The 23,785-nt window shown below is 35.6% G+C and overlaps 2 protein-coding genes across 4 annotated transcripts; one reads left to right on the top strand and one right to left on the bottom strand.

Moving 5' to 3' along the window:
• Positions 1-4,668: 4,668 nt before the first annotated feature.
• On the top strand, positions 4,669-11,941 carry LOC149839361 (B3 domain-containing protein Os05g0481400-like). Of its 3 annotated transcripts, none has more exons than XM_090002504.1 (7): positions 4,669-4,785; positions 5,120-5,185; positions 7,278-7,376; positions 8,148-8,179; positions 8,279-8,435; positions 8,634-8,840; positions 11,359-11,941. In XM_090002504.1, exons 1-7 carry the CDS (start codon positions 4,723-4,725, stop codon positions 11,551-11,553), a joined length of 819 nt encoding a protein of 272 aa, XP_089858630.1. In that variant the 5' UTR covers positions 4,669-4,722; the 3' UTR covers positions 11,554-11,941. The 3 variants fall into 3 exon arrangements, with proteins under 3 accessions (XP_089858630.1, XP_089858629.1, XP_089858631.1); XM_090002503.1 differs by having other exon boundaries at positions 11,344-11,941; XM_090002505.1 differs by lacking the exon at positions 11,359-11,941 and adding an exon at positions 9,317-9,646.
• Positions 11,942-14,468: 2,527 nt separating this feature from the next.
• LOC149839360 (large ribosomal subunit protein uL16) lies at positions 14,469-22,365 on the bottom strand. Its single transcript, XM_090004091.1, has 5 exons — positions 22,270-22,365; positions 17,672-17,990; positions 15,892-16,074; positions 15,213-15,294; positions 14,469-14,739 (listed from the first exon to the last, which is right to left on the bottom strand). The coding sequence occupies exons 1-5, from the start codon at positions 22,277-22,279 to the stop codon at positions 14,665-14,667; spliced, it is 669 nt and encodes a 222-aa protein (XP_089860217.1). The 5' UTR covers positions 22,280-22,365; the 3' UTR covers positions 14,469-14,664.
• Positions 22,366-23,785: the final 1,420 nt, after the last annotated feature.

Raw genomic sequence — 23,785 nt, 5'->3', positions numbered from 1 at the left:
ATTTTTAATTAGAACTTATTTATTTCCAAACCCTGATCCTATAGGATCTAATATTGGTCAAGATCCAACCCATATTGGATCCTACGAACCAGCCTGTTTACACCCAAACCCATTAACCCATAGAGTTTTAGAATTTCAGTTATACCCAGGCCAAAAGGTACACCCAAATCGAATTGGGTTGGGTCTTAGATCGATTTTTTTAGGCATGTTTAAAGAATGAGTCCAATGAACACAATCTGAACCCGATCTGAACCAATGCAGTAACCACCTACACGTGATACATTTATTGGCATGCATGTGGTGACTGTAAATGTCATACATGACAACTAGGGGTGTCAACGGGTCAGGTTTGGTTCGGACCCAGGCAGAACTAGACTTGGACCTGATTTTGGGGTATGTATCGGGTCCAGACCTGGGTCTAATCAGGTTCACTGTAAGAAAAATCATACTCAGATCCGATAAGAACTATATGAACCAGATCCGGAGCATACCCAGTAAAACCATATTTTTATCATTTTTACATTGAAATTTGTGGGTCTTAATCAAAACTCGGGTCTGGTCTGAGTCTGGTATAAAATTTCACAAACTATTCTTGGGTCCATGTATTAATCAGACCTTCGGGTCTGGACCCAGGTTTTAATCGGATCTTCTTATTTATCACCATATCTAGACCCTATAGGGTTTGGTTGAGGTTGGGTCCGGGTAAACCCGACCCGTTGACACCCATAATGACAACCATGATGAGATTGTAAACGTGATTGACCCATACTCACATGCATCATGCACATTATAAACAATAATGTTTTCAATCAATAATTTATCTATTTGGTACTGAATGTCATGGTTGATTCATGACCCTTTTATTTAGTCAAGTGGGCTTCCCATGGTTTGAATATCTAAAAATAAATACAAAGATAACTAACTTGTAGATTAGGTAGGTTAAGCAATGACAATGTAATAGTTGTGATAAACAAAGATAAGTCAAGCCCTTGGAACCTACCCCTTGATAAATGTCCTGCGTAGTTGACTTGCTTGAGCACAATCATAGAGTTCCACAATTTTGGCATATTGGATAGTCTTGAACCTTTGCTTGTATTGAATTCTTGCTTTAGATACCATTGTCCAAACCTTTTGGACGGGCCCAAAGATAAAGTACTTTAAGTTTTGTAATATATATATATATATATATATATATATATATATATATATATATATATATATATATATATATATATATATATATATATATATATATATATGTTAATCTAAAATTAAATTAGTTGTGTTTAGCATTAGATGAATTCAAACATATTAAAATGATTAAAATACACTTAAAATTAATGTTTTTTAAAATATATAATTAATTTGTAGGTAAAAAAGATAAAATTTGATGGATTCAAAAAAGGGGTACCTCTCCCTCCTATTTTTTTCGTTTTTGTCTGCCCCGTGGAGTCAAGTTATGAAGGTGTTGGTGCTAGAAGTCGCGGATTCGACCCCGTTTTTCATGTGCTAGGCAGAAGAAGATTGCCAAAGTTTGGGTAGAGTTGGATTTAAATGTTTGCTAGTTAAGTGTCTTGTAGAAAGAGTACTTGTAGACCATCCCCATGAAAGTGGTGAAGGGAGGGTCCCAATTGGTAGAAAAAAACCCACAAACTCCTGTTACATTTTCTTATAAAACTTTCTTATTTTTTACAATGAGTGACAGAGCAAAGCCAAGCGATTTGAGTTAGGGAGTAAAATTGCCCACACTCGTCAATGGTTGCCAAAGCCACCAAGCGCTATTAGAGCTAGTGCTGCCATCGTAGACATAATCCCAATAGTCTAGTTCACTTACGAGCATTTTGATCTATCTTTATTTTTTCCTATGATATGCCGATGTAATAATGATGTGAAATAAATACTGTGATTATGATCTTTTTCAATAAAATCATCACATAATGAATCAATAAAGCTAAAAGTGACATCTTGTTTCTCGTCCAATAGGATTTAAACCTATACCAAAGGTTTAGAAGACCTCTGTCCTATCCATTAGTTCCTTCAAATTTAAAAGACTTATAATGCTCAAAAAGTAGCCAATAATTCTCAATATATTATTCTTTTAAGGGTAATTTAGTTATTTTTATAAGATTAAATCTATTTACTATTAACCACAACTAGTTTAATGTTAGATTTTTTTTTATATATATATATATACATTAAAAAACCATAACAGTGAATGGGTTATCATCGAAAGACAACCGCGTGTTGACTACCGCTAATTCCCCGATCAAAAATTTATTTTTAACGACAGTTGCGATCATCACTAAAAGCCCTTATTTCATTTAATGTCTAATGGCATGCACAATCATTGGTGGGTGCATTTTTTACCTAACAATGGATGAAATGCTCGTCCAATGTTATAAGTTACACTTTATTGGGGAATCACATGAATTTGAAAAAAAGAAAAACAAAACATCACAAGGCATTGCAAACATGCTCAAATTTTTCTGATCTAATAAATAATTTTTATTCAATAAACCATATATCACATTTGTAAGATCTCCAAGCATGGGCAAAAAATAAAAAGGAAAAAGAAAAAGAGACAATAGAAAAATAAAATTAAAATAAAAAATAACCCAAGAAAGTCAATAAAAATCTTCAAAAACATGAAAAAAAATCTCGATAAGTTCTATTTGATCAATCACATGCATATCAAGAATAGAAAATTAGAAAGTCATACAATTTCCATAAAAAGCCAGAAAATCTTGAAAAAAAATATGATAAAAACATAAAATCATAATGAAAATCAATAAACATCAGACCTGGCAAAGCCATTGAAACACCCTCGTGCCCACCACGGTGCACCGACCGTGTTTTGGTAGAACTTTTGAATAAGTTGCTAACTTTGTCTTGGCAAAGCTAGTTTAGTGTCGTTGTGCACTTACTTAAGTTCGGCAGGACCATGACTCAATCCTAACAATGCCAGTAAATGCCTCACTGTACACCGACCTCGTTCGACAAGACCCCTAATCTCACTTTGACAAGTGTCAAGAGACCCTCGTGTAAGGTTTAACATTCCTCCATAGCAAAATATAAGATCAAAACAAAAAACAATAACAAGATTACAAGACTATAAGAACAAAATAAGAATAAAAATCATTGTCTTTGGATTATCTTATTATAGGGAAAATCATCAGCTTAGTTAGAATAAAAAAAATTTGGTATGTCAACTTCTTTTTTATCAAAAGAACTTCGTATGCTCAATAACAAAGATGAGAATTTGTCGACACCCGAATTTTTTTTCAAGTTCTCAACCAACATTCTGAAAAGATATTTTAAAAGTCTTATTTGATAAATGTGTTTCAATGAATAGTTTTGATAGGTTTTTAGTGTTGTTTGGGTCTTCTTGAAGGAAATTAAGTTTTTACTGTAACTTGACATATAAACTAGCTTTACTAATTTCTTTTGCTTGTAGATTTTCACATCTAGCCATGCAAATAGCTTTGCTAATTTCTCTCTATGAAAATAGTTTTGTACAACCAATTTACTAAAATCATACAATATATAAAAGCAGAAGCAACAATATTAAATGCCAAAGTTTTGATTCCTTAACAATATTTTAAATTAATATATGAGACAATCTTTAATCGATTGAAATATTTAAGCATATCTACATGAATCAAATTTTAAATAATTCATACTTGAAATTATAAAATATATATATAAATATATTCTATAATCAACTATATGATTTTAATGAAGATTATAAACAAGATCAATTAAGCTTATTTAAATAAGAAGTCAAATCTACAAAAAAAAACTTTTTTCATTGTTATGCAATTTCAGACATTAAAGAATAAAAAAATGCTTTTAGCTTAAAAATACAGAATATAGAAAATTAAATATGCTCTCCAACACATAAAAATCACAAAATTCTAACATATGGTTGCAAAGTTATGGCTTCTGCAAAGTGAGTATACAAACTACTACTGATTTCGAGTTATGATCCAACTCAAATATAGACAGATAGTCCAAGTACAAATTTAAATGAATAATATACATAAATTTATAACAACATAAAGAGAGAGAATGCATACATTTCACCTACTAAAGTTTTTTTTTTTATCTATGTTGATTAAAAAAAAAAGCATAAAGCCAGATCAACTTATTTTAACTTGAACCATCCTCAAAAGAGAATTAGTCTCAATTTTTTTTTTGTTCATATTATATTTAAGATCACATAGAACGAGTCTAACTTGGGTTTGCTTCTTGACTACACATAGCAAGGTCACTTTGAAGGATTTATCCATTGCTTCTCCTTAAGGTTGTGACCTTTTATTTATAAAATATGAAAACTTCATATTTTTTTTAATTGACAAAGTCATTTAATAAGACTCCAAAATTGTAAAGATTTTGAAGACTAAATTTAACATGTATAATTACAAACATGTCTCAAAAACAAGAATTACAAGCGAAGTAGAGCCTTATGATTTATATAAGTTCATGAGGAGCCAGGGCAGCAGGGCTTGTTTCCCAATTCCAACCCTATCTATAATGGCTCATCTGCACACTCCACCCATTTTAAACCCTAGTCAAAAGTCACGAACCGTACTGGCCATTCTTGTGACCGTACAAAGAAGAGGAAATAAAGGCCAACCCCGTTAGGGTTTTTACCTGTTTGGCTGAGGAAAGAGGGTTTCCGGGGGGTTTCCTTCTCTCCGGAAATCCAGCGTTTGGGAGAGAATGGGGAACTCGTATGAAGAAGCTCGCAACCGAAGGCTTCAGGACAACCTCAAGCGTTTCCAAGTAAGAGAATCTTTCCCTCCTCCGCTCCATTTTTCTTTTTTCTCATCTCTTCCTTCCCAAACAGAGGAATCGTTTTCCGCTTCCCACTCAGAAACCCTACAACGACGAAACCTCCGATTTTTTTTTTTCCGTTTTTTTCTCTCTTTCATTTCCTCAACAATTTCTGCCGATCCTTATCGCCTTTCTCTGTATACCTTAGAATCGTTTCTTTCAGGCGAGTTTTTCTAGTGATTTTTTGAGATTTTTGTTTCGATTTTTCTTTTTTCTTTTATAGCTGTTTTACTGGTTGCGAGTTCTGTTAGTGTCTGTAATTTCTTGTTTTGTTCATTTTTAGGATCTAGGGATTTCGGGAATATCGGAAAGCCTTTTGGAAGTCGTGAAAGCGGAGACCGATTCTGTGGTAAAATGCATCGCCCTTTTTTTCTCATTTGATTTTCTTTTGATGCGTATCGATCGGATTGGTGATTTATTTATATGCATGAATTCAAGATTGAATTCTTGTTTAATCGATTCTAGAAGCACATGTTCGGTCTGCTTAAATTACTAATTTTGCTTTTTTATGGCTATGGTTAATACATTTTTTCCTTTTTTTTGGGTAATTTCGTCGAATTGTGTGATATTTATGATCATGATGTTAGCATTTCACCGAAGACTGATTTGACTGTGATATGACAATTCCTTTCGCAATGATGGAATTATCCGAGTAGCATCAAATATTGAATTTCACGTCATTTTCTTTTATTTTCTCTTTTTTTGTGAATTTAATTATGGTCGAATAGCTCGCTTGTTTTTGTTGTTCGGATTGTAAACCGAGGTAGAACGAGGATCAGCGAAGCTTTCGTCTAAGTCTAGTATAGATGTTTCTCTGTGAAAATCATGATTTTATCAGAATTGAGATTGCACCTACTTGCATTACATTTCTTTTCTTTTTTGTTTTCTCTTTTATCAAGCAGGGGTATATCCCCTCAAGGGTCAAACCATGGTTAACATGTGTGAAACAGAAAAAAATCGTTAAATACTGAATACATAATTAACAAGGCTTTGCGTTAAAAAAAAACATAAAATATGAGCTACAAAAAGTTAGCAAATAATATATAATTTAGGATTATATATATGTATGTATATATATATATATATATATATATATATATATATATATATATATATATAGAGAGAGAGAGAGAGAGAGAGAGAGAGAGAGGCTGGTCTTACGCTGTTTTTCGTTAGGTCTTGTTAGGACCCTCTAAAAATCATACTTTCAAGTAGTTTTGGTTCAACCTGAACTGTTAGATGTGTTTATCATTGCTTATTTACTAAGAAACAAGTTGTTTTCAAATTGATTTGATGTAAAAATCATAAAATTTTAGTATGTTATCAACCATTGATTTTTTTAACCTCTTTAAAATACACTTCTGGGCATAAAGAATCTTAATCAAATACACGTTCTCAAAGGAGTAAACAATGATAAACACATCTAATGGTACAGATCAAGCAAAAAATAGCTGAAAGTATGATTTTTGGAGGGTCCTAACAAGGGGTAGGACCATGCCCCTTCTCATATATATATATATATATATATATATATATATATATATATATATATATATATATATATATATATATATATATATATAAAGTTTTTTTACTTTGACAATCAAGTTAGGGTGCAGGAACTGTGGGATTTGAATTCTAGATGCATTGTGATCTGAACCTGAGATGAGATATAATTGAATCAATGCATTTTTCTGAAAAGCAAGTTTCTAAATATAATTTTTCGTGTTCCAAAAATTCCTCACAAAGCATGAGTTTTTTACCAATATTTTGAAAAAGACTGTTTTTTTTTCTGGAGTTTCACAAACTATGATTCAACCTTCCCCTTGGTTAAGGATAACAGCAGTTCATTTATCACATACAACTCATGTTGTTGTGCGTGTGTCCATGGCCTAATCTACATTGCCAAGTTCTTTTGGACCTAAGGCCCCCAACAAGTTTTGTAATGCTATGGTGATTCACATGTTAATTTCTCTGCAGTTGAAAAACACTTGGTTGTATCTCAGGAATGAACAAATGGTTTAGTAAAATTATTGAAGAACACTGGAAAGTCGGGCTGGGGGTGGGGGGTGGGGGGAAGGTGGGGGTGTCGGTGGTGTGGACATTAGCCATTGTCAAAAGGGTTATCGTTTGGTGGTCTAATACAAACATGAAGCTGAGCCATCTATTGTGAGGGCAACTTCTTGCTCTTTATCTCAATTGAAGCCTAATGTTGGTAGGCGGGTTCCAAACCAATGGGATGGTATCTTCTCCAGTTTCTAGTTTCAGTAGCTGGAATTGGTAGGTTGTAGTTAAGTTTAATGCAAATCATATCATTTTGGATATTATTTATCTCTGACCAATGAATGTGAGATTATTGCCTTTGCTGTACTTTCAGATATTATGTCTTCATCACTGCCAGTTGATTATGATTATTCAACTTCCTTTATTTTCAAATACAGCAACGTCCTCCGAGGCCAAAACTGAAACCTGATCTTGACATTTTGGAGCTTCGCCGTTCATCAAGAGTTGCAAGAAACCCAGTTCCTATATACCGTGAAGTATGATATCTGTCCTTTGAGATTTGAGTATGCATGTATTGGCCGTGTCACAAATGTGTGTGTTATGTACATATATATGTAATTATATATGTATGTATGCATGTATATATGTATGTGTGTGTGTGGGTGTGGTAGGAGGGAACACCAGTATTTTGCAGTACCATCTGGCACTGGATTGGCTAGCAGCTGGATGGGTGCTTCCTGGTTTCCAGCCAATTCCATGTCAAAATGGTGATAATCAAGGGGAAAAGTTTTGATTGTTCCAACAGTGACTAACACCGACCAAGCATTAAACCCAGGGGATGTTGAAGAAACAAGGCATGTGATATACTGGTGTTCAGTCACAGTAAGACTGGATATTATTAGAGGCAGTGTCACTCTTCAAGATGGTAGCATCTCCACTGGTTTTCAGCACAGTGACAGATAAATTTAATTTATTGTCAAAATTATATTTATCATGATTTTTGGTAATATAGCATTAAAGTCACTGATTTTAAACTATAAGCTAGGTGATGATCTTTACCCTACTTACAGGTTTTTAAAATAACAAAACACTTTCAACATCCCCCCCCCCCCCCCCCCCGCTCGCCGTTTGGATCACTTTATAAATAGCTCCATGCCAATACTAGTTTTAAGTAAGAAGTTTTGGTGTTTGGAGTGAAATATCTATATTGCTATCTTTATTTAGTTTTTCTTTGTCACTATCATGTGGTGGTTTCACTTTCAACCTGTTACTCTTTGAGAACTGAAGTCCATCCGTGTTTGGGACAGGTGGATGTGGACACTTCTCGTTACTACCAAAGGTTAAAAATTTTATACGAGTGGAGTGTTAAGAAACAGCTCTATTTTATCAGCACCTGCTTAAATAGCTAATACTGGTTACAAGCATTCATCTTTGGCAGGAGATCATCAAGAAGACATGTAGTCGGTTCTGCCAGCCATGAAGAGCGACTCTACACAATTGAAACAGCTGAAAAGTTTAGAAATGATCTAAAATCTGGCCACCCATCATTTGTAAAGTCTATGTTGCGGTCACATGTATCTGGTTGTTTTTGGCTAGTAAGACTCATCCTACTGCAACTCATTTAACTGATAAAATTTCCTTGAACAAAAGACATTCTTTTTTCCTTAATCCATTTGGTTCTGATATCATAATGAATTTATATAGGTGTCCAAGCTGTTTATTATCCTAGTTCATTGTGGTGCATTTGAGCATTTTATGCAATATTCTGACTATATATTATGATATGCATACAGGGGCTTCCTTCAGTATTCTGCAAAAAGTACCTTCCTTCCCATGACTTGAGAATGGTGTTAGAGGATGAAAAAGGCTTGGAGTATGATTCTCTCTACATTGCAAGCCGAACGGGTCTCAGTGCAGGCTGGAGAGGTTTTTCTATAGATCATGATGTGGATGATGGAGATGCTTTAGTATTTGAGTTGAGCAAACCTGCACGATTCAAGGTTCCTTCTAAACCTTTCATCATCTTTTTGGCTACTAGTTGACTGTTAGTAAATCTCGCTACTTGTACTAATATTTTTGCAACATGGAATGAGAGCAGTTGGTTTAAGCATGTTTCTTGTTTTCCACTGATCGTTTAAGCAGAATTTTGTTTAGAAATATGAGATATCTTTGGGAGCTTGGTTAAAAAGATTGCTTCTCCAGGAGCTTGAATCTGAACTCTAATACTTCCAAAGTCTTTGGAACCTCGTAGCATTTTGTATTAAATTTATTGCCTTTACAAACATGTTTTTGATTCTGGGGGGTCATATAGTTTCTACTGTCAAGTAATCAAGATTCTTCAACACGGAGACAGTTTTGTGTCATTAAAGTTCCAACTATTTTTTTTTATAGTTTTAATCAGAAATTTGTTGAAAAACCACACTTTTGTAGTATGTTATCTATTTACAGTATTGTTCGTTATTTTTTCATGTTGGAGAACCTGCCAAGGCAATGCCAGGGTGCAACCATCCTAGCTTAGCAAACTCTGGTTGCGTAGAGTTATCCTCATTCCACGACTCCTACCCAAAGCAAAGCTCTTACATGGGCAATAATTGTTGTAAACAGGAAACATTATATCAATTATCCATATGTTTTAAGATAACCATTGTAGCAGATATAAACTTTTGAATGTAATTTTCCATGAGATTCCTGTATGCCTCTTTCCTTGGACTATCACTCACTGCATCAGTTGTTTCCTGCCTTGGGGCTATGATTTTGTTCATCTTTATCATGCACATGATGTGCAACTTTGGTTGAATAATCTCACGCCTATTTATGCATGGTTAAGAAAGGCACAGTTATGAAGAGTATTTTCATTGGGCTTTGTGAGCCTTGTATAAATACATATAATTATGGAAAATAACACAAATGCCTCTAAGACGAGGCTGCAGAGTATGAAGTGAACCATCTCATAAATCTTAATGGGTATTATATAGAAACTTTTTATAAATAATCATAAAAGCTCATACATACACTAGAAAATAGTATAAAAGGGGAAAATTCAAAAGTAAACAATTACAAATAGAGCTAGTCCACTAGATAAATTATTGAACATTCAGTTGTTCTACCATAGAAGTTGCAGTGCATGAGTGATAGATCTATACTGTATGTTCTTTTGAGGAATGTATACTGTGATATATTAATAAAGAAATGAGATCTAGAAGCTTTGAGAGTCCAGTGCTCTAATAGCAATCATGCCCAGATCAGCAAAACGTACTCTTCTTTTCTCCAACATCTAGAGAGCACTACCTAAATGCAAAAATGGGCCTTTACTTATATAGTAGAGCTAGAAATCAGCCTAATGAAATAAAAATTACATCCGAAAGTGTCTAGAATCTAAAAATGTCAAGGAAATACAAGAAATTGCATATAAGGAGTGAATCATACAATATATATGCTGCAGCTACATTGCACCTTGAACATGGTTTCACAAATGTGATATGGACTTCTCAGGTTTCAAGTAGCATATCACATGTTGTACTATGTTAAGAAGTACAGTAATGCATCTATATACACCCTAACATGAAGGCTATTCTGGGAGGAAATCATCCAATTGAAGCTCAGTTGTAATGTACTGATATGGTACTTCCTAAAGCCTGCTTCTGAATATATTGATAATCAAGGATCAAACATATTTGGTGCACTCATGAGATATGTTACTATTGCAATATTTATTCCTTCCTAATACTGATGGAACTTGGTGATTTGCCTCTCTGGACCAGTCTTTCTTGTTGCCATCTGCAAAGTCACTTGAGCCATTTCTTTGTTCAATATTTGCTAAGAAACAACTCTACCTAGGCCCCAAATACCAAATTTATAATCTATCCACTATTTATATATCCTTCGTAAGTTCACGAATGCATGCATGCACCAGTGCGAGTGTGACTATGGCTACTGCATTAGTGTCTTTGCATGCCAATTGTAAACCACAAAATACTGCTGTTCAGGTGGCCTTGGTTATGCACCACTTAAACTACCTGTTAATGAAGTGTTCATCAGATGCTCCTCTAGGAATTGTCATGGTTGAGAAATTTCACATAATTTTCACTTCATAAGAATGTAAGCTATTATAGGAGAACCTCGTATAGTGATATTTATATTGTAATAAATATAAAATATCACATTATAGTAATCCTCTTATTTCAGACAGGCCAACAGATTCATCCTCATCCATCCCTATGCCATGCTGTCTGGTAGATCTGCACTCATTTCTTTGATTGATGGAAAGTTCTAAAACAGTGGTATATTAATTAATTACAGTCGTTAACTTCTCTGTTGGTTCTTAAGCATATATTGTTCCAAAAAATGCCCCTTAGTATTAATCAAGCAGCATCCTTCAAAAAAAGGTTACTCTGTTTTTGGCCCTGTATAAAAGGTGATTCAATATTTATCATGTACAGTAGATTAGTAAATTCAATTCTTTATTTTTATTCTTCCAAGATAAAACAACTGACACATTTTAAGGGTGCTATTTTCCAGATATACATAATCAAGGCGTTAGTAAATTCAGACTTAAACAGTGGGGAATCCAAAGTTGGTACAAAGAAGAAAACTAGAAAGGACTTGACAACAGCTTCAAATCTTTTGGATGAGGCTGTCTCTTGGAAGATTCGACGTGACGAGGAGTCCATCAAGCGGTCAGAAAGAGCAGCTAGGCGTCGTGTGCATGATTAGCAACATTTACACCAGGTCATGCCTTAGCGAAAGGAAAGTTGTAGGATAGCTGTGACTGCCACCCTGATATTGGTTTTACGAAGTTTACAAATTACTTGAACATGTAGAGAAGTATACGTGAAGTGTAGAAGCGAGAAAGTTTAGGTCGTGTTCTTGTCATCTCTCCCTTGTTTGCTGTTTTTCTTTGAGTGTTGTGATCTCTGCGCTGGTTATCACATAGAATCATTAGAAATGGAACTGGTAAGCATGGATTACCAAGATCCAGTGGACTATAGTTACTATTACTAAATATGCTACCGGAACTAGTGTAGGTACAAACTATATTCCTGTTGAACTCCGAATGTACATTGATTTCCTTGAATACAAGCAATTTGATGAAGTTGACACCTGCATCGAGTCAGAATTGTTTAGAATCGATGCTTGAAAATTATCTAACCTGATGCAGGGTGATTTCCTGAATCCTGAGATCCCATGCTCCACATGGTGCGTCAGACTTAATGTAAGACCTTGACTTGAACCAAACTCCCCAAGTCCGTATATCTCTGATCAGGCGGATGTCGAAGTTGGCAGTTTGAGCCCCACAGTTCTAGGGTGCTGAATTACTTGTTTCAAGGTGAATATGCAATACTCGATAGTTCCTCAATTTCCTTGTTTTCTTCAAAATTTGCATTCTTCATTGGTCAGTTCTTTTGGGTTGCTCAGTTTCCCTATTCAACTACAGAACATTATCCCCACGGTGGTGTTGGCGATAACGTTAGGTGATGGATCAGGTTGAGGCCTGGGTTGGATGGACCGCTAGGCTGAAGGTGGTGCCATTGCCATCAGGAGTCATCCAATCCTATGGTTCTCCCCACAGTTCGTGGGCTAGATCCTGCAAAGAAATGCAGCCATGACCTTCACTCATGCGAATGAGTTCAGAACTCTGCCGGATGTGGAATCAATACATCCCAAGGTCAGCACCTACTCGCCCTACAAACAACTACTAGATGGAATGATATTCATGGCAAATTACAGAAACGTTTAACTTCTCAATTGTCACATTCAATTAGCTGTTTTTTCTTAATGCATTTGAAATGCCAACCGTTAAAAGAAATAAATGTTGAGATCTTTTTGGTTATTTTGTCCAAATGATGAACCGAGTGGGTTTAGGATTTGTTTGATGGCTTGTATAGGATTGGACGAAATGAATAAACAAAATGGATAGAACACTGGTTCTATAACTGGGCCAAGTTCAACGTTTGTTTTGACCAGACTCAGATGTTGTGATGATGGGCGGACAACTTGGGCAGACATGGATAATGGGTCGGATTACTTTATTTTGGATCACGTCATGGCTCCCAAAAAACTATCAATAAAAAAAAGTCTCAGTAAAAGAAATACAGAGGAAATTTATGGAGATCTACAATATCCTAAATCGATCCAAGTAAAAAATAGTGATAAAAGACCTAAACATTGTTTCGTTCAAAAACTTTAGAAAATCTCCAAAAAGAAGCATAAGAAACAGTGTTTTGCACAAGATCTGTTATTTTTAAAAGCAAAACCTCCAAACAAAAACCCCTAAAAATTCAAGAGAATCCGTGACACCACAAATCTGAGTTCAGAGAAAAGGGCAAAAAGATGAAATGGAAGGAAGAAAAGAACAGATTAGACACACCTTAGGTTGACAAGAGAGTGCTGTGTGGTTCTTCTCGGATTAGAAGAGCCACCCCGAGGTTCGACAGGGTGAGAGAGACCTAGCCGGAGAGAGAGGTTCATCAAAGAGAGAGGAGCTCTAGGGTCAGGGGTGAGAGAGGAGAGAGAGTTCAGGGTCAGAGTGAGAGCGAGTGTGAAGGGTAAAATCCAACCATTTTTTTGCTCCCCATCCCTGTTTTTTTTGTAAGAGAAGGGTGAAACGATAAATTGCTTAAATTATGAAAGCAGTGAACGGAGTTCCACGCATCTGCAGCGTTCAATGTTTCCTTTTGGCTTTTTTACCCGCACCATCGTACAAGCCCTTAGGGTCTAGCATGTCTTTTGAAACAAATATGAAAAACGCATAATTTAAATGTAATAACTGAGGATGATCAGTAGTGCAATTTAATTATTTTTTCTAACTTTGGTGGTTGTCTCAAAAGGATTGTCAAAGCAAATTGGTGCTGATGCTATAAGTGGCCGAACCGATTACATTTCCAAACATTTTGTTCAAAGCTGAAAACCACGCACCTTGAAGTCAGGAAGGTGCAAATGGGCCAGAAACCAGCCGATCACAGATCCATCATGGAATGAAACTTTAACAATCAAATTAGGATCCAAACTAAATACGTTGTACTAAAAATTAAACCATGTCATTAGGAAACCCAACCAGATCAGACCAAGAGGGCTTAGGGGCAACCATGGTTGGTCATTTGGCATGGGATGACCATGGTTTGGAAACCCACCGGGGCATCCTTACCCACAAAGTCAAAGATGAGGGTACTCAACGGTATGCATGGACCCCTCAAGGGTTAAAACAAACAGAGGTCTGCCAGTGAGTACTTGGTGATAGGGGGGCTTTCCCTTGGCCTAACCCAAAAAACACAAACAAAAGGTGCAACCAAATGTGGTCAAATGAGAACCGATCAGATAATTAAATAATAATAATAAATCTAAGAACTGATCATACAAGCCTATATATAATACAGGTGCAAGCAAACCCTGCTTTTTAAGTTCTATATCTGCACCCCCGTTTGAAGAATCAGCAGGACATGCAATCAACTGATTATGACCAACAAGATCTACATATATTCACGCTAAGTTTAACTCATTGGTCACCCCACCCAGAACAGAATGAAAGTGGTTCCATCCATCAGATTCGGTTCCCAGAGAAGAATCCCAAGAGTCGATAACTCAAACATCAATTTTAATACTAGTAAAAGAAACCAAAACTAGTTATAAAATTTCCATGGCAAATCAAGAAGCGACAAAGTCTATAATTCAAGGTACAAGTAAAAGCATCCAAAACTAGTTATAAAATTTCTACGGCGAATCAAGAAGCGACAAAGTCTATAATTCAAGGTACAAAATCATCAATAATGCCAAGAGTAAGTTGAAAATAAGTTCAAAAACAAAAATTCAACCCTAAATAGATGAAGTTTATGTGGCTGTAGTTGCTGTCAAAAACGCTTTTCCAGGTTGACGATTCGCTAAAGGCCCATGGCATCCAAGCAACTGCAAAGAAAACCATTAAAATGATAGAATTGAGCCTCCCACATGGTCACAAACTACAAATCTCTCTCTCTCTCTGGCAAAACAAAAACCCAGTACAAAGTTCGCGACCTCTTCCAGTAAATTAATGGAACCAAAAACTATGCATGCACTAAATTGGTTGCCTTCCATCGCAATAACAAGATTTCAATAGGAGGGATCTAAGAAAGCAACAAGGCCAGCCCAAACAGGACTGAAAAATAAAAGAAACTTGATTATAGCAGTAAATATCCATGAAAAAAATAGTTCTCTCGTTTAAGTTCAAATGGGAGATATTTCTTTGGTGGAAAATAAAATAAAAATAGTACTTGATAAAGGGTTCAACCAACCAAGAACAGATTATATGGCTCCTTTCAAAAAGACAGTTATAAGGAATGGCAAACCAGGGAGAATAGAAAAAAAGGTGAAAAATATGCAACTTTAGTCCAAGTCTTTACCTTAGCATTAACTCCGTCTGGCATAATTCTGTTCTCTTCTTTCCATTTGAGATAATCAGTGCGACTGTATTTAGTAAAACCCCTACAGAAAACAAAAAAAAAACATGAAAGTAATTTTATCAGTGTCATCCTTCCTATATGGATATCAGAAATGCGTCCAAATTCATTTGGATTTTAGCAACTAAAAGAAAAAGTAGAGGTTCTAAATCAATTCCATCAGTTCATATTTGTCCTACAAAATGGCCATTTCCAAGTTATTGCCATTAAGAATACATTAATTGCAGCCAATGTCAGAACCGGACTGAATCGCTGAATCGGCCGATTCAGTCCTTGGCTGATTCAGATGGGGCCGATTCAAGTGTAATTCCAATCCAATATTTTAAGATATTTTTGAAGGTATTAAAAACATTATTTAATATTTTTAAAATAATTGTTATTGCTTAATAACTCGTCATTTGCTGGTGAATCGATTTTAACAACATTGCTTGCAGCCATTAAAGCAAGACAAAAACCATGTAACGAGGCAGAAAACCACCATCATGTAAATTGCTGATAAAAAAGAAAAAGGAAAATACTGAAGTGACACAAGCATTCATGATCGAAACAAAAAGTATTAACTCTCACAAAAATGAAAGATAAAAGAGAAAAATAAAAAATAGGGATAAAGAGATCAACTTACCATTTCCTGCTGACAATAATCTTTTGACGGCCAGGGAATTTAAATTTGGCACGACGCAGGGCTTCCTGAGCATTGTTTCCATTGTTGTCCTTGCAACGGACAGATAAAAGAACCTGACCAATGTTAACTCGTGCACAAGTTCCCTGAGGCTTCCCAAATGCACCCCTCATTCCAGTTTGGAGTCTGATGAATAATCACAAGATCCCCCAAAAAAAACATAAGTTTGTTGGCCATCATGTTTATTCCTCCAAAACAAAATGTGTTAATTGGCATCTAAGATATCAGAAAAGAAAATGCAAGCAGATTTTCATGAAAATCTGCACAATTTTAGCTCAAAAACAAAGAAAACCAATCAAACTAATGATCAAATCTAAGAGTAGAGATAGAAATGGAATTTCCTCAGCATTTTCTTTTGAGAGCCAAAAAGAAAATTAAAACTAATCAATTGCATGTGTGTACAAGTATTTGTGTTGCTTTAATCTAGAGTCTAGATCCCACCTTGACATCATCTTGCTCCCAAGATATGTCACATAGCATGAAGATGGATATGGAACATGACAGGATATGCTGGGTATGACAGGGGAGTTCTGTAAGACCAGGACAGCAGGACAACAATACAATTTATATGTATGTAATGCACACTTATTTACATTCAAAATTCTTTATCTAATCCAATAAAGCGCATATACATATAGGGCACTTCTATGGTGATACAGTACCACCATAAGCTTATGGTGGTACACACTTGATTTACATAGATCTAAGTGCTAACAACAAAATCTAACAGTTGGATCATGTTTAGCATGTTATATTTATTATTTTCATGCGTTAAAGTTGAATCAAACATGATATTTTATACCATTTTTAAATCACCCATATTTTCAGGATATGTGAGCCATTGATTTTCACCGTCTCAAACATAGAATCTTATGGTGTATTAGAGATGATAAATCCTTCTAACATAGTAAATAAACTGTGCTAAACACATCTATACAGCTAGATTTACCATTTGGTGGCAAATCTATACAAACAAGAGCATGTACCACTGTATGGTATCATGGTACCGAATCACCACATATTTTCCCATATATATCTTAAGTGCAAATTCTTCAACAGCAGTTTTAGGCTACTATGTTGATCAGTGAATGTCAGCTAATAAATTGAAGCTAAACATCAAAATACATATAGACACCGATAAATTTTAAATGAAAATTATACAAGGACGAAAAAAAATGAAGGTAGGGACACTGTTGACATCTGACACAGGTCAGATGGCATGGCATTCACTAACTACCATGGCATGTCCACTGCCAAGTGATGATGACATGGGATATGCATGCTATGTGATGTTTCTATGTGAGATAGCTACCAGGCAAGCAAAGTCAGGAGCCTTGAGGAAATCAAGAAAAGATGCTTTTTTTAAGAAACTCAGACTCACCATCACATGTAGCAGCAAAAACCAAAAGAACATTTTCCATGACTACAAGGTCACACAACCACAATTTTCACAAGAATTGACACACAAACAGATCTATTTAGCAAAACTAAAGAGCCAAGTAAACACATAGACAATAGGCAAAAGGTCTCAGATTTTCAAAAGCACCAGCTATCTAACAATATGAATCCCTGAGACAATAAGCACAGGCAAGAAAACAATTTTATTAATGGAAAAGTTCCTTAGCATCCAAAGGACTACTCGGCTATCGACTTACAACATGGTGTCATTCAGTGGATTTACTAGCTCCACTCTAAGAGAGCAAAATATATGATAGAAGCATACCTATCAGCTCCAGCACATGAAAGCATCTTGTTGATTCGCAAGACATGGAAAGGGTGCACCCTGACACGAAGATGGAAGGCATCCTTTCCAGCAAATTTTGTCATATACTTGTTGCAGGCAATGCGAGCAGCTTCAAGAGCTTCACTTGTAACATTTTCCTTCTCCCAGCTCACCAGGTGAACACAGAATGGGAATTCATCCACTCCCTTCCTCTTCATCCCCACATCATATATCCTGATCTTTGGGTCAGGAACACCACGGCAATAACGTGATTTAGGGTATGGTTTATTCTTGATTTGACGATAGCATCTTGCAGGTCCTGCATGGAGAAAGAGAAACAAGATTAGAACAAAATTGTGTGCAACCTATATATTCATAGGGATTAAAAATAGAAAGAAAAAATCTAGTAAGACATGAAGCAAATCATGAAATAAAGAATGAAAGCGAGCAAGTCAACCTGGGGTGGAACTAGATTGAAACATCTATGCAATAAGCCTGAGAGTGGAGAAAATGATTGCAGCATAAACTTGCTAATGATGTTTGGTTATTTGATTGACACAAATAAAGTTGTGGAACATGATATGAGAGTAGAAATGGAGTATCCATGTAGTTTAGGTGAATGGGGCTTCCATCCTAAAAATATGGCTTATGCCTCTTGTTACCAACACGTCCAAAGAAAACCTCTGATTATAAAGTATCATGATGAAAAAGAAAAAAACCTAGGAACAGAAAATCTAGAAAGGCATGCAGTACACCATGAAGTAAGGATGAAAGCAAGCAAGTCAACCAAGGTTAGAACCAGATTGAAACATCTTTGCCAATAAACCGGAAATGTTGGCCAAAACGATTGCAGCCTAAACTTGCTAATGAAGTTTGGTGATTCGATTGGCACAAAAAAACAGCTATCTAATACGATGCGGATAGAGATGGAGTAACCATGTAGTTAGGTGAATGGGCCTTTCACATCATAAAATATGGTTGATGCCGTTTGTTATCAATAAGTCTAACCCATTCAAGAAAATCGCTGATTACAAGCGCACAACAACATATTCTCTGATAATTTTCAAAATAAAAGTTCTTAAGCATTCCTATAATTCCAAAATACCAATCATATTATGAGACTATTTTAACCAACAAAACAAAATTTTATTTTGTATTTATTCCTTTCTTTCTTTTACATAATAACTTGTTAGGATTAAACCACAACCTTTCAAAGGAATATGAAGCCTCTTTAATCTCTTGAGATATTCTTTTGCTGATAAATTCATAGTGAGATAGCTCCCAACACAAATTACAACACTTTCCAGTCATTAACAAGAAGGATGACCACAATGTTAAGTATCATTTTCCAGTATTTAACTATATTAATTTTATCTTACAAAGAAAGAAATCAACAAAAACATGACAAAAAACATGGAAAACATACTACTTATGATTCCTTTGTGAAATACAAAGAAACCTAGGAATGATTTAAAGATTCAGACATTTTTAGCACATTAGAGGAAGTTATGGGATCAGATTATCTTTTGAGATGGATTGTGCATGCTGTACAGGTTGAAGACTCCAAGGACCCATTTATTTGAGGCCAATTTCAAGGGAAAATACCAGGAGAAGTCTATGTTGGACCAAGTGGGCAAAGTATTTCTCACTTCCTTCCCATTTCCCGCAAAGATCCCTTCACACCTCCCCCCATGTGAAAGGATTTTCAAGGTAAAGCTGAGCTGGCAGGATTTTTTTAGAAGATTGTGCCTTTCCCATGAAAGGGCATTCCCTTCCATGCGATGAAACAAACAGGCTCTAAATAGCATTAATTGGGAAGGATGGACATGATATAGGATGAAGAAACAAGTTAAGAGAAGAGAACACCAAATAAATAGAGGAAGGCAAGGGGGCGGGGGGACAACATCCCTGAAGCTGTGTGTTCTTCCTATCATCAACAACAGTCGATTAGTCATACCTTGAAAATGTAACATATCTTTCAAGTGCATTATTTATAAATGTACCAACACTCCTTACTGGTGATAATTATTGTGAAGAGTCTTACAAGCATTCATTGGAATCAATAGGTAATTTGTCTATTTGTGCTCTCCCAATGGCAAATCCCAAGCTAATACATCTCAAATCTAAGGATGATAGGCCAACCGAACACTTAAATCTAATCTTTGGATTAGTTAAATGGACAAAAGTAAAACTCTATCTACTTCAGTCAAATTCCACTGATCAAAATGGTCCATAAGCCTCGAGTGGATTGGCATTTAGCTTGGAACTCATCAGCGCAAAACTATTCCTACAGACACTTTAGATGTGATCAAAAGTTATAACCTAATTCCAGTTATATGTTTTGCCAGTAGATATACTATGACCTGTTGCTTGATTGTGTCCTCAAGATAGATCCCACCTTAACATTTTCTCTATACTCTTTCTCCAAATAAGTTAAATCAACCTCCATTAAGTATCTTCTTGGATTTTCGAGCAACAAAACATCAATGGCAATCTCCACATTGGAGATCTCAAATCATTTGATAGATGACTTGATTTAATCAATAAAGCTTTCTTTACTGCCTTCTTCTCTTTACTGGAGACCATTTCCTCTACTGCATTAGCAACCCACTACTACCAGCAACTTGTCTCACTCAATAATAAGCACCTTTCCAACTTTTTCCACCTTTAAATCTACTTGATAGGGCATCAAGTCTTAGGATTAAATCATACCATTCATATTGAAGTCATGGTTTCAATTTAACACGGTCAGCTAGTTCCCACCATATAAGCATATAAGTTTACCATATACCGTTTACCATTATTGCTTTCTTTCTTCTGCCTTTTTCAAATGTATTTTTGGGTAAGAGTGCATAAACGACAACTGCAAATGTTTCATTCTTAGTTTTGTCTTTGTTTTTTCTTAGTATTGTTTCTGTTTTTTCTTTCTTTCCTTGGCTATTTTAACTACCCGAATGAAATCAGGACTAACAAATTTCCCATAAAAAATCACATCTCATGAGTTCTATGTTACCAATAAAGGAATAGTGTTGGCACCCAAAATGAGCACAGAATGTCTGACACGTGAGGCTTAAAAAAACTAGACATGTGTCCAGGACTTGTGTATGCATGTACTTATGTGTGTATGCATGTACTTATGTATGTATGCATGTAGGTATGTATGTATGCACGCATGCACCCATCATGCATGGGTGTATGTATAGCACACATGCAGGAGCACACATAAAAGAGAAACATGTTTGAACTGGAATCCACAAAGACAGATGGCAAAGCATGCATAAACTGTAAAGGGAACAAAGCATGTTTGAACGCTGATCTGGAACGGAGGGTGCAAAATTAGCAGTGTTGTATGAAATTAAAAGTGAATAAAGTACTACCCTTTTTAATTCATAGTTCTTTGTTTGACGCTTCATATAAATCCATAAATATATAAAGTCATCAAGATGCTTGTGGTTTAGACAAAATACACAAGTATGTTTAATTTGAAATAAAAAAGTCCAAAGCTACACTTATTGAATATTTGAACACTCAAATAACTAAATCTGGAGTGTCCAGAAGTGCTGGTATCAGCATTGGCGTTACCAAGAATAAGGCCAGTTACCATACCTTTAGCTAAAAAGCCATCAGGATCTTTCTTACTCTTAATGTTTAAAACATTCACATCAAATTTGTGTTCACACCTTCAATAGAATCAAAATAGTCACTCTTTGATGCAAGAACAAGACACAAGATTTGTTTACCAATTATTGCCTAAAATCGCTGATCAAATAATTCAGGATACATTAACCACCAATGAGGTAGGCTTCGGCCAATATCAAATGGGTTTTCCATTCATTAATGGTCAACTCAAACAAATTCAAGCTGATAAAGTGAAGCAATATGCTACTAAATTTCAAATACACTGTGACAACTGACAATGTTGGTTAGTAAGACAGAGGTCAGTGTTTATGGTTAATTTCACTCAAGTAAATACATATATCCATCTCCATTTTTAGTTCCATTTTGGCCATTGTTATTGTAGAAACAATTTGGAGCCTAGATGATGATAACCTTAACCCATAAATGATGATAAGGCGGAGCACTAATTATTATTGAAAAGAAGGCACCATACATATGTGTATGTAGAGGGGAGGCAGGGAACACTACTACTTCAGATCATGAAAGCACCAACTAGATGTGTATGCAGAGGGGGAGGTAAGGAACACCTTTGTTTTAGTTCATGAAGGCACCAACTAGACGTAGAGGGGGAGATCAGGAACACTTCTATTTTAGTTCATGCAGATACACTATCAAGAAGAGAAGATCAAAATTTAAAAAAAAAAAAAACGAAAAATATAATCTAGCTTTTCTTCCTTGCCAACGCAAACAAGACCATCATCAAGTTCAAGTACGATACCGGTATCAGATTCCTACGAGTCAAACTCGCACACCGTTAACCACAAAGAAACTAGAATAAAATGTGACAAAGGCGAGCAACGAATCGCAGCTTGAACAGAAAATATGAGCTCATGAAATCGAAGATCCCAGGGGAAACAAACACACGAGGAAAGAAAAAACCGAGAATAGGGCAAGAAAGGGCGAGGAACAAATGTACTTACTTCGCCCCATCGCGGCTTGCCTTCTGCGAGAGAGAGAGAGAGAGATGGAGAGAAACCCTAGACGGCATCCCTTATATAGGAGCTTGAATTTGCACCAGAATTACCGAAATAGGGCTCTGAGCATGGATGTTAACGGGTCGGATGTAATCCGACATCCGGACCGAATCCAAATCCGATCAGCTAGATTCGGCATTGAGACTTGTGCATCGGAACCCCGACTTTTTTTTTAAAGGCAAGCTAGGGTTAGGAAGCACGCGGCAAATTCTCGTTTTTCAAAAACTCGGGGGAATTTGAAAAAAATCCATAAATTTTGTGTTTTTTTGGCAAAATCTCAGCAATAAAAAATTAATAACAAATATTTTTTATAAGAAAATATTAATAAAAAATATTTTAAAATAAAAAGATAGGATTTTTTTTCGTGATAAATAGCTGTTTAAAACATAAATATCACGTTTAAATCGTGGTATTTATGTTTTTCATAAATCTCGCGAGAAATTGTCACTAGAAATTGTCGTTTTAAACTTTCAGGCAATTTCTTGCGATATTATTTCAAGATTTTCATAAATCTCGCGATATTGGTGATACTGTTAGGCAGACCCCACCAACTAATATTCAACGTACCATTGGATTTTGAACCTGCAACGTCCCACCAGGAGGAGACGTGCACATGCACCTCCTACCAACCAGGAACCCCGACTCTGATTACTGATTAAGTGTAAATACAAGATTTTAAGCTAGTTGGATCCAGATTCAATTTTGTCTGATCCCACCTGACTTTGAATCTGATTGTATCAGTTATGATTAGATGGGACTCGGTAATGGTTGGTCACCATTAGGGGTGTCAACCGGGCTGTTTGGTTGGGACCCAGGTGGTATCAGACTTGGACCCGGTTTTTTTGTTTGGTATTGGTCTGGACCTGGGTCTAATCGAGTCCACTATAAGAAAAAAATATACCCAGACCCCATAAAAACTACATGAACCAGACCTCTAACATACCTGGTAAAATCATGTTTTTTATCATTTTTACATTAAAATTTTGTGAGTCTTAATTGGAACTCAGGTCTGGGTCTGGTATAAAAAATCACAAACTATACCGGGTCTATGTATTAATAGGACTTTCAAGTCCAGAGCCAGGTCTTAATCGGGTCTTACTATTTATCACCTGGCCTTTAAATTTAGCGGAGGAATTTTGAATCTTCTTTAAGCAATTGTTTAGATATATGACAAAACGCGTCATGAAAATATGAGAACTATAAAAATTGTGGGTATTTTCAATACTTTTTTTTTTTTGCAAATTCAACCATGTGGATGTGCTTGACATGGTGAATTTTTGGATAGTGTATTTTTGATGAAAAAATGTAATTTTTCAATGCCTGAATATTTATGAAGATTAAGAGTCATTAGTTTTAAAGCTTTAAAAAAATCTTGTTTATACATCAAAATCAGATGATTCAAAAGCAGGTTCTTATAAAACCAAGCATGTAAATCACGTTAAATTCAAGATAAAAGAATAAA

Source organism: Nuphar pumila, chromosome 4, assembly GCF_984573655.1.
Source record: "Nuphar pumila chromosome 4, dmNupPumi1.hap1.1, whole genome shotgun sequence".
Taxonomy (NCBI): domain Eukaryota; kingdom Viridiplantae; phylum Streptophyta; class Magnoliopsida; order Nymphaeales; family Nymphaeaceae; genus Nuphar; species Nuphar pumila.
Note: the sequence above shows the minus strand (reverse complement) of the source record. Positions and strands in the feature narration are given on the sequence as shown.